This window comes from Rhododendron vialii, chromosome 3a, assembly GCF_030253575.1.
Source record: "Rhododendron vialii isolate Sample 1 chromosome 3a, ASM3025357v1".
In the NCBI taxonomy this organism is placed as follows: Eukaryota; Viridiplantae; Streptophyta; class Magnoliopsida; order Ericales; family Ericaceae; genus Rhododendron; species Rhododendron vialii.
Genome location: NC_080559.1, coordinates 32,883,918 through 32,895,742, shown reverse-complemented (window position 1 = coordinate 32,895,742; position 11,825 = coordinate 32,883,918). Strand labels below are relative to the sequence as shown.

The 11,825-nt window shown below is 36.0% G+C and overlaps 1 protein-coding gene across 2 annotated transcripts; it reads right to left on the bottom strand.

The window, feature by feature from the left end:
• Window positions 1-4,572: 4,572 nt before the first annotated feature.
• Window positions 4,573-10,363, bottom strand: LOC131320132 (protein IN2-1 homolog B-like). Of its 2 annotated transcripts, none has more exons than XM_058350728.1 (10): window positions 10,111-10,363; window positions 8,913-8,987; window positions 8,678-8,738; window positions 8,496-8,582; window positions 7,858-7,956; window positions 7,682-7,784; window positions 6,551-6,627; window positions 6,292-6,399; window positions 5,261-5,341; window positions 4,573-4,921 (listed from the first exon to the last, which is right to left on the bottom strand). In XM_058350728.1, exons 1-10 carry the CDS (start codon window positions 10,119-10,121, stop codon window positions 4,910-4,912), a joined length of 714 nt encoding a protein of 237 aa, XP_058206711.1. In that variant the 5' UTR covers window positions 10,122-10,363; the 3' UTR covers window positions 4,573-4,909. The 2 variants fall into 2 exon arrangements, with proteins under 2 accessions (XP_058206711.1, XP_058206712.1); XM_058350729.1 differs by having other exon boundaries at window positions 8,913-8,984.
• Between the last annotated feature and the right edge of the window lie 1,462 nt (window positions 10,364-11,825).

The window sequence follows — 11,825 nt, the reverse complement described above, 5'->3', positions numbered from 1 at the left end:
TCACAACTTGGGAGTACCACGTAGGTAACACTGCGTTGTACTCCAGGGAGCAGAAAATTTACTTCGAGCGGGGATGGGGATGGAAAATGATGGCGGAGAATTTAAGAACCAGGTTGAAAAAATGGAGTAATTGAGGAGCCGAAGTAAAAGTTTCACGATACTTGGGAGGAAAAGTGTATTTACCAGTAACCTCCACAGCGCCTCGCCTTATTGGTCCTTGGCCGCTGGCGTGACATCACTGACATGAATGGCTATGCCACCTGTTTTCTTGTTATAGCACCTTGCCGCCTAATATTGTGAATAATTCCTACTTGACACCTATAGAGAAATTACGGAGTACATTAACACGAACTAAATTTGATGAATCAAATACGGCACTTGGATTTTCAGAACTGTTATGGACACCGATGGTGCGTCCACTGACGGTGCAGATACCGGCACGCAAAACCCACTTCGGATTTTGTACAAAAAATTCGAGCTGTTCAATAATATAAACAAAAATCGAGTGGGCCGATAAAAACTCAGCTTAATTGGATAAACTTGTAATCTAAATGAAGAATTTGAAGATTGAATCGAACACCTAAACATATCCAATTACGATGAATTTTCACAGGCCTATTCGATTTCTTTTAAAATTTATTAAACAGCTTGAATTTTTCGTGCGGAATCCAGAGTTGGCCCCATGTGCCGATTTATACACCGTCAATGCACACACCGTCAGTGTCTTTACAATTTTCGTTGGACGTTGATGCACAAAGGTAGGACAAGTGGACATGCATTTACCCCGAGGTCCCTGACCAGTGGCGGAGCCACAAGGCCGGTGACGGTCGGGTAGGTGCCAGTGCCACCGTGCCACCTCCATACAAAGTTTTTAACATGATTTATTTTTCCTACATTACTGGGATTCGATGAGGAACCTATTAGTATTCGTTCAACTTAATTTTTACACAGATTATGTAGAAATCACTATTTAAAAGTTCAACAATTTGGATGAAAATAACAATATCCCAGTGGCTTTTGCTAGAAGACTACAAGAGAGTTAAATCAAGCATTAAAAAGTTTAACAAAAAAACGCACATGGAGAACCAAATTTTTTAAATACATATACATAACCTCCCGCTTTAAACTTTTACGAATAATATCCAACAACAACTAACCCTCGTCGAAAAGTGTCATTCCTGTGTTCAAATCCTTACTCAATGGCCCGACAGCCATTTGCTAGGTTTCAATCCTTCTCACGCTACCACCACAATTTTAATGTATAAGTAGTTTTCCCATCATTAAAATTTGAACACAAAATTTCTCGTTTTGTATTTTGTTTCTACGACTAAATCACATAATAAGTTTTATATCGTGACGTTCTTGTGGGATCAAAACAAGTGACAAATGGAACTGGATATTAAAATTTTGCCATAAGATTGTTCTTTTGTTGGAAAATTGATGTTCAATTCTTTAATGTTGATTGATTTTCAAAATGAACAGTCCCGTTTTGAAATTCCCATATACGCATAAGAATTTTTAAATTACTCGCATCCTCACATATTCCCATTTAATTGTTTGTTATTTTTCAAAAAACAATCGTGTCATATTCTAATTGAAAAATAAAATGTACTGGTTCATAATTTTTTGAATTCATACCAATTTGAATGTAAAGTATTCATTTGTAGATATGCAAATTACACAAGTTTAACAAAATACAAGCAATTTGTCTTTTTGTTATTTTTTGTTGGAAAGCTAAAAGTATTTTTATTAGTTATTTTGCATTCCATTTTTAATTTAATACTAAAAAGCTAGTGCTCATGGAGTTAAATTGATGCACGCCAAATTGAGTATAGTTTCCTAAAAGTGCTAAAAATACTGAAAGTACTAAAGAGGTTTTTTTTCAATCACTAAAGAGATTTTTTTTCCTTCACAAAATACAAAGTTTATCAATAAAGAATTTTTTTCCTTCAGAAAATACAAAGGGGAAAAAATTAATTATTACTTTTAGAACTTTTAAAAAACTAGGCCCGAATGTCATTACTTACACACAAAAAAAAAAAAACTCCTTACGTCCCAAATTTAAATAAAAAACTATTTTTATACATAATTTTTTTCAATTTATTTGAATTAAATTAATGATCTCATTTACTATTAAGTTATATTGTTGTAAATAAATTTTTAAAAATGTATGTATTAATTATTTTATTTGAAAATTATGGATCCTTCCACGTTTTATATAAAACAGGAAAGGAATTGAATCCTGCCTGGTCCAAATTTTGGGCCGAAAGAAATAGTTCAAATATGGACCACACATTGAAAAATTAATGGTTTGAATTTGCTCAAAGACTCTTTGCGTGGAGAATCTAGTCTTTCTGTTAAGGCTCAGTTTGGATGACAGGAATCTTAAGGAAGAATGGGAATGTAACACCATGCTTTCATGATTTCAACGTTTGAAATGAACAAGAACATGACTGTGATGTCACACTCTCAGGATTTCCATGTTTGAGAGAGACAAGAATAGGATTGTGATTCGACACATCCGACCAGAAATCACATTACTAGATTGAATGGGAATGTGATTCCTCTCTTACCCCATGGGAATCTTAGATTCTTTGCTCAATCAATAAAAAAATGAAATATTGACTTTGATAAATTTTTAAAATAATTGATTCATGCATAAGATTACTGAATTAATCCAAACACTGGAATGAAATTACTTCAGGCATAGTATTCTTAAGAATTTCATTCCTATTAATCATATTCCTATTCCCACTCAATAAAATTGCTAGGAATTTGATTCTTAGTAATCACATGGGAAAAAATGACGGCCAATGACGTGTTTGATAATTAATACCCGCCAAGAACATTTTTAGCATTAACAAATGTTCTCAACATGTCGTTAGTGGGTATTAATTATCAAAACACGTCTTGGACCGTCATTTTCCCTAATCACATTTCTATTCCTACTGAAAATTTCTGTTATCCAAACAGAACCTAGTCTTTGAGTAAATTCAAACTATTAATTGCAGGACAGTCCAAGTTATTGGACTATCTCCTCCTGTCCAAACTTGGACATGGATAAAATTTGAACGGGAAAAATATCCAAAAAAGTGAAAGCTCAGGACTGGGATGACTAATCGTGCAGGGTACACCTACATATACTGGCACACGCTTCCTCCCTTTTAGCTTACAAATAATGAGTTTAAAAAAATAATTTTTTGATTTTTTTTTGTACAGAATCAGAATGTCATCAAGATTCCCACCAGGGTTTCAAATAATTTTCTCCCTACTTTCTATTTCCCTTGATTTCTGAAGTAAATCGTCTTGTAATATATGGATTTGGATTTAAGCTTGTTTAGTAGTATAAAACAAATAGAGATGTTATTTCACACTTGTACATTTTATTCTTAGTTTCTTTCTCTGTCCCTTTTTTGGAAAATCAAACTTGAATGCTGTTTGTGAAGATGGGATTGGGATTTCCTTCCTTTACTCTTCCGTTTTTCCGTACTTTTTGTTTTTGTTTTTATGTCATTTCTATTTGCTAACGTTCTATACAACCATTGTTTTCTTATGTTTCAAGGCATGCAAATAATGCCGAGAATCTCCTTCCCAATTATGAATGATGAGGATACAGATATTGACGAGCGCGTGTTTGATGTAACATGTGTTGATGATTATTGATCGGGTAAGAGTTTATTGACTTCATAATCATCCCAAGTGATTATATTTAACTAGAGAGCAATAATATGTTTGTATTTTACATCACATGTTGTACGAAGTAAGAGATGAAATTACTGCATCCGCTGCTTGAAAAGGATGGAAATGATGCTTTTTGATGGCTAATGATGATGTTGCTTTGTCTTTTGAAAATGTAGTTTTTGTTATGAAGCAAGACTAGTTTCGTTTCTGTTAAGGGTTGAAGAATTATGTTTCATTTTGGGTTGTAACTAGTTTCCCTTGGTTTGAACATTATGGTATGGCACTATGGTTGCTACGCAATGAGTTACTTGTGGAGGAAAATGCATGTTAAGAAAAAATGAATGGCTCGAATTGTTTTGGGCTTTTGTTAGAAAAATGCATGTTGAAATTTAGCTTTATAGAATGATTGTTCGCGGATTAAAGTAAGGGTTTTATTTATTTATTTACAGTATTTGGATCTCTTTCCTTGTTTGCAGATCATCGTTTCTTATTTGGAGCGGGGATGGAGGATAAACTCCATGGGAATCGGGGGCAGGGAGGGGAATCGATGTTGATTCGAGGATCGGGAACGGCAATGGTGGCTCCATACTTTTTTTAATAAGATGTTCAAAAATTTCTTAACTCTAATAGGCACTAGCTAGTAATGATAGGGAGCAGTGAAGTCCAGAACTTGGGAGTTTCTATCTTCTCGTGGGGCTCTTCCTCATCAACGCCTTCCCCCAACCTTTCTTATTCGTTGTCGTTTACAAATGGGTCGGCAGCTCAGCTCAGGTTTGTCCGCCATTTCTGTGTGTGCGTGTGTGTGTGCGCGTGTGAGAGAGAGTAGTGGTGAGCTCAGCTCAGCTAACCATATTTTATCAAGAACCAGAACAAGTAGTGGTGCTCCAGCGCTGCAAGTAATAGCCCAATCTGCTTATTAACAACATTATTGCAAACACATTCAGAAGTTCATAGATCTGAAACCGTCAAATGCATGTGAATCCAACACAATAGATGCGAGGTCACATATCGTGAGGACATATTTGTATCCAAATCTATGCACTTTTAGTTGTATTGTACTGGCATTTTTTGACTTATTAATATCAGAATTCTCAGCATTTCAGGGCATGACTCCTACTTGAACCACAGAATCGTATACCATTATTAAGGTTCCTGAACCCATACTTCGAGATTGATTTAGAGCCATTTTACATATGCAAAGCTGTCTTGAATTACATGCTCTGCGAACTCAAAGCTGAGCCTGCATGAAAAGAGAATTAAGAGAATTGGATCGAGAACTTAGCTGGGTTCCTTCAACAAAATGGAGAGTCCGAAGAGGTGTTTATCAAAAAATTTAGCTTTACGAAACATAATTGTGAAAATCAGAATTTGAAAGTATCAAAACTGATGCTTTTCATAATCGGCTCTTGAGCAATATTCAAAGTTTTTTTTGTTTCTCAAAAGCAGAAGAAGAAATGATGACAAAATAACCGCACAACTTTTGAGACACCAAAATCTGAAGTCATTCCCCAAAGCAATCGCCAAGAAAACTTCAGAAAAATACAATCTCTCATGTAGAAGTAGGGAAAGCAAGGAATACCAAGAAACGCTTCTTGTAGGACTCGACATGCTCCTTTGGATCGCGTTGGGTTTGTTTGTAAGCCACGTTCTTGTTCATCTCCTACAAAAGAATCCAGGCATGTTACGATTGCTGTAGATTAAGTTCTCTTGATATGCTTTGTATCCAATCCAATCCATTGAAAAGTAACAACGACAAATGGACTCCCATAAGTACTCTTGATACACCACCTATTAATTCATACACAAAATACTTTTGGAGTTTAATCATTTAAGCACCACAAGTACCGATTGAATTATATAGTAAGTTCTCGGTCTTGGTGGAAGTCATAGTGATGTTTGTAAGATTCATTCCAGTTCAGCCTGTTTTGCAGATTATATGCAACATAAATACTTGTCCTCACTTCCACTAGCCAAAAAGATACATGCTGGTCTCTTCAAATGGTAAGCGACTTTTGAGATCGGCGAAAGTTTGTATTGTTAAAATAGTTAGATTAACACCCTTTTTTTTTTATAAGTTAGATTAGCACCTTGGAAGAGGAGTTGCACTCCTGACCTCCTTTCTCCTAGCACCTGTGTACACCCCCTGATGCCATTGGATCAAAGGCCTCTTGGCTTCAAATGGTAAGTGACTAAGGGCCAAATGAGTCCACTATCCCATTGTGGGTAACATACTCAAGTTCAACGATTTTGGGTTATATGCATGTTGTCTAAACCTCCTCTTAAAAAGAGAAGGCAGGGAAGAAAAATAATATTGATAGCGAAAGATGGTTCATACTCCATAACCACAATTTTACACTTTCTAGTCACCACCTACACCAAAGTTCAAAGAAGAAGAAAAGAAATCACCAACTATGCATTAAACGTTGCATCCCACTCGTCTTCAACACGAACTTCATTTGTCTGACCTTTTTTATTTCCTTTAATTAAACCATCATACTTGACTGGATTACCCAATCTAGAGCCACATCCTTGTTAATGAGAAGGGCCATGAATTTGCTGGAATTCCAGATAAATATAAGGCCACCAGAGAAGGAAGATTTTTAGTCTTACCTTAATCCATGCTGCCAGTTTTGGCCTCCCTGCTGTGATATCATACTTCTTTACATCCAACAAGAAGGGCTGAAATCTTTCAATAAAAGGGGCATAAGCTATATCCACCTGAAGAGTATAAGTAAGAATAAGTAAATTAGGAGAAAAGACCAGTAGAAGAGTATAGACCAGTGTTTGACAGCAGCCCAAAAAATGTTGAGTAGGTAAGAGGAAAAATCCAAAAACAAAATGACAGTAACAGATGCAGGGTTTCACTTACGAGACTGAACTCAGCTAGTAGAAAAGGTCCATCGTCAAATTTTGAAAGAGCCTTTTCAAAGTAATCAAATGCAGCATCTGTTGCAGAATCATATAATGGTTAGACATCTATATTTCGAGAGCAAGTACCTTGATATCTTTAAGGGTCTGTCTGGATAGATATGGGATTCAAATGAAGGGATTTTCTTTTTGATCAACAAATTCAGGGATTTGACACTATTAACTAATGTGAAAATGTCAATTTAGATTTGACAGCTTACCATTTGATTTTGACATTGAGTTTGTGAGTTTTCATGATATATCTAAAGTAAACTATCTAATAGGAGTGTCCTTCATGTTAAAGTATTGTCGTAGACAAGAATCCCAAAAAAATATATACCTTCTACCTCTAATTCACTAATTGCACAAGCCACCTATAGCTACCTCTTATTTCTTGGTTGAAACCTATTCTAATACATCTGTCCTAATATAAAGGAGCTACACCTGGTGGTGTCCTCCAAAAAGAGGTGGTGTATAATTTTCTAATTCTCAAAACTAACCACACTGAGACTTGAGAAAGAATCTGCAGAGGGACAGAAACAGCAATTAACCCACTTCACCTTCAGTCCACGCTCAAACTAACTCCTCCCACATTCAGTTTCCAATTCTTCCAAATTTTTGTAACCATCTCTCTCTCTCCTTTGGTTCACTGCCCTAAAACTTCTGCACATGAATTAAAAGGGAAAATGTCTGCAAAACACCCACCTTCCACCATATCAGGGTAGTCCCACTCTCAACCTTCTGTCCACCCTTCTTGTTTTTCATTTTACTATAGGTTATTTGTCACGAAAGGTTAATATGACATTACGTTTGATCAAAGAATAAGCCAAAAGTTATTTGTGCCTATTTTAACGAAACTTGACTTGTACAAGCATCGTGTGTGACCCGGCCTCTATTGAACATTGTTTATTTGTCACGAAAGGGTAATATGACATTACAAACTGATCTAAGAATAAGCCAGAAGTTATTTGTGCCTATTTTAACAAACTCTACTTGTAGGCATCGCGTGTGTCCCGGCCTCTACATAACATGACTTAATTCGAAATTTACAGAAACCATATGGTCCGTACCAGAGCCTAGGTGCTCAACTTACCAGCATCATTCATTCCTTCAACCTTGAATGAACTAATCACTCCTGTATTAAATGAGTCTATGTATGAGAGTAACTCCTCTGCAAATTGTCGCTTAGCAGGATCCTGCATTCTCAAGATTATGAGCTCAATTTCATGCAATGGAGAGAGAGTTAAAAATGAAAAAAGTGAAACTTACACTAGGGAAAAGGGAAGGCCCTTCAAAGCTAGTGTCGATATATTTAAGTAAATCAAGACTCTCTCCCTTGACTTCATTATTGTGTTCCAGCGATGGCACCTGCATTAACACTTTGATTGAAAAAAACTTGAAGAGAAAGTTGGACTATCTCTAGAAGCGATGGTTTTTAAAAATACACAATTCTTGGCTGTTTCTGAGTCATCTCAATTTCATCTTTTCTGTAAACAGAGATATCCAAGCCCAGTTTACGTTTGCCACATAAACAGGTCCTAAGGGAGGAAGCCATGGTCCTATAGGCTTCTCCAATACAAAGGTATCAAAGCCCCGTTTGGTGAACATCTGTTATTAGATTGTTTGCTTATTTTGTCTCTGAATCTTTACTTATTTTGTGTCTTGATTAAATATGCACCTAATCCAAATAAGCTATGTTTATGCAATGGGGCCTAAATCATCAAGCGTTAAACATACATTGCATTTCAAACCCACAAAAACTTTACAGATTTTCACATTCAACATGAAAACCAAGCATTAGAGGCATCAGACCAACTGTTTCACGCATCAGATAATATATCCTATAAAATCATCTACATTGTACATCGAAGTAGTCGTAAAGCGCAGAAGAATTCAGACGATTTCACCTTGTTTGGAGGGTACACTTTCTCCTTGTACCATGTTGGCCTGTTTTGTAAATCAATAGGTACCAATTTTATCTTGTCCTGCAATCCCTGTTCCCCAACATCACACAAATTGTAAATTTGTGCCAATAATTGTCACACATGCAGACAGAGAAACCCAAATAACAAAATGTTTTGGACACAACCTTACAGTTTCGGGCAATCCACACACGTTGTGCATAGGGGCACGAGTAGGATATATACAACCTTCAATCAAGAAAACACACCCCATCACATGGTCAATTTATTGTATATAAACTGATTCATAAACTGTAAAATCCACACGGGTATTTCAACAACCACATAGATGCATCCCGTAAAAGTACGAAAACCCAATTCAAATCCAACAACCCAAGAAAAGTGAGTCAATTCAGAACTAACCGTGTAGTCCCATCAAATATTGCGGGCGGGTCTGAGGTAGAGTCAAGAGCAGGTGGCAGAACCTCTTGCACACTTCTGCAAGAGAGATGTTAGCAATTGTCCATAAGTAGACCTATAGAAGTCATTATATAATTCCAGCAGGCCAGTTGTAACCCGATATAATCATGTAAGCATCAGATTCAATGTACCCAAGGGAACAACATATTCAGTTTCTAGTCAAAATTCTTATTCCAAATTCAACTACGAATCACCTATATAAGCCCGATGCGTGAAATATACAATATCGTGGGGTGTGGTATTTTTACTTCACCACAGTTTTTTTATAACCGAATGTCCGGGTCAGCTTGTGCGCACCTCGAATAATTCTGGGCCATAAAGTTTAACGATTGGGCAACCCCTCCGGTGGCCCCAAGGTTTGTAGAGTTTGGCTTCTGTGGGATTCAAAATTTCGAATATGCGACCCCATGGAGGACAAACGCTTAGCTAAACGGGGTTTTTACTTCACCACTGCTAATCCCGTATGGATTATATCTATCTTTACCTAGTACCGTCAAACAAACAGGCGTATTGTGCATTGTTTAATCATAAAGTTTAAGTACAGCATCACTAATTCCATAGCTATACTCAAGAACAATGCGTATTTCTGATCGGATACCATCAGAAAATCTGATATATGAGCGTATTCAGCACAACTTCAAAGGTTTGACATGATAGTTTAGATTAGGGATGATGCTATGGTGTCCTTGGTCATTTTGGGGACACCGTAATTTTTGGCATAACTTTATCATTAAGAGCATAACTAAAATCAATTACAAGTATAACAGAATCCAAATAAGGCATAACCAAAGAATATCCAAAAAAACAATCAAGGCGTAACTAAACCCAATGTTATGCCTTGTTATGGTTTTGGTTATGCGTTACTATGGTTCTGTACTATGGTTCTGTTATGCTCGTAATGGTTTTGGTTATAGTCGTAATGATTTTGTTAAGCCAAAAGTTACGGTGTCCCAAAATGCCCAAAATGACCAGAGACACCGAAGTCATTCCCTTTAGATTATAGAACCCGGAAGAGGTAATTAAAGAAATGCCTGATTTAAAGACCGAGAACAGAGAAAAAAAAAATTCAGCTCCAACGTTCTCGTCCATTTGCCACAATTTCCAGCAAAACCAACAGACGCGAGTTCGGAAAACCACTTACCCAGTGGCCATTGCGGATGGTGATGCTCTGGTTCTGGACCGAAATTTGAGCAGAAGAGGAGCCGGTAGAACTCGCGAAGAGCGAGGTGACTGAATGCGGAGGGGAAGAGGTGGGGTGTGTGGCGACGGGAATGGGTTAGTGGAGAGAAAGATAGGATAAAGAAGAAAAATCAAGGGGTGACGAATGAGCGGTGGAGCAGTTGGTGAAGCTTGTAGTTGAAGAGGGACATGTTTCGGTTGGTGAAATTTGTGAGGCCGGTTTGGACAAATAAGGTACAGTTGCTTATTTTTTGTTTTTATTTAATTTTTTTTTTAATTCAAAATAATTTGGATTTCGGTCAAAATTTTTTACTTTTTAGATTTCTCTTGTCGTAAGGATGCAATAATTTCCAAAAAAATGATAATAAGCCAAGTGATACGAAATTTTTTTGAATAAGGACAAAAAATAAGCCAAAGTGGCTTATTTGTCCGAACACCCTAAACAGGTTGGGTGTTCGGCTTGACTTTTTTCTTTTTTTTTTAATTTTTTTGTATTTATTAATTTTTCGTCAATTGTTTAGAGATTATTGCTTCGTCATGACAAGAAGAATCTAAAAAGTAAAAAATTATGATTGAAACCTGATTTTTTTTTGAATAAAGACAAAAATAAGTCAATAAGTCAATTTTTTCGTCTTTATTCAAAAAAAATTGAATTTCGATCATAATTTTTTACTTATTAGATTTCTCTTGTTATGAAAAAATAATAATTCCTCAAAAATTGACCAAAACTAATAAATGCGAAAAAAATTGAATAAGAACAAAAAAATAAGTCAAGCGACTTATTTAGCCGAACAACCCCTTAAGTTTTCTTTGGAACTCAAAATTAAACTCGGTTCGAGTAGTAAATGAGCCTCCACAAATGAGTTGATCTTCAGCCGAGCTATAACTAACTTGAATTCTGTTTGTTTACTGAAAGAGTCAAATATATTGTTCGAGCTAAGCTTGTATATAAATATATAATACTACCATCGAGTCGATTCCAAGTCGAGAGATTAACGATTTGGACTGTGTTTGATTTTGTTCACTCACCTAGTCACTTGAAAAATAGGTGAACATTACACTCTTGTTTATTGGATAATCGAGAAACTTTACTTTACTTTAACTACTATTATGCTTTTAAAATAGGAAATAAAGATAAAATCCCCAAGGTTGCCTTTTTTTTCTTTGAATTATTATCCACCTACCCTTTTGGTCAAGAAAGAAAATTTCCAAAATCATTACTCCTAAAATCTGCACACATACGAATATTTTATTATACCAACATATTTAACGGAGAAAATTCCAAACAAATTAGAAAGAAATCCAAAATCATTACTCCTAAAATCTGCACACATACGAATATTTTATTATACCAACATATTTAACGGAGAAAATTCCAAGCAAATTTTTTTATTAAAGAAATTACCATCACTAAAATCTGCACGCACGCTCATAGGGTACGTGGTTGAGCCAGACCCGGGGCTCTGCTGCCCCCTGGGCACAGTTGCCCCCTACCCAGGGCAAAAAACGTCGCCGTTTCATTTTAAAAAAAAAATTCACCTCCCAATTTGCAATCCTATGGAGTAGAAACGTGATTATGAGAGCCCTAAAAACAAAATTTAATTATGTCTTTTTAGAATAATATGATCAGAATAATAAGATCTTCACACTCATTCAAATTGATTCAAATTGATTAAA

What these genes read in the sequence shown, in the direction of transcription:
- LOC131320132 (XM_058350728.1), bottom strand. An exon ending in ATATTTGATGGGACTACACG is followed by an intron (nt 8,739 to 8,912) that starts GTTAGTTCTGAA and finishes TCTTGATTGAAG; the next exon opens with GTTGTATATATCCTACTCGT. An exon ending in TACTAGCTGAGTTCAGTCTC is followed by an intron (nt 6,400 to 6,550) that starts GTAAGTGAAACC and finishes TATACTCTTCAG; the next exon opens with GTGGATATAGCTTATGCCCC.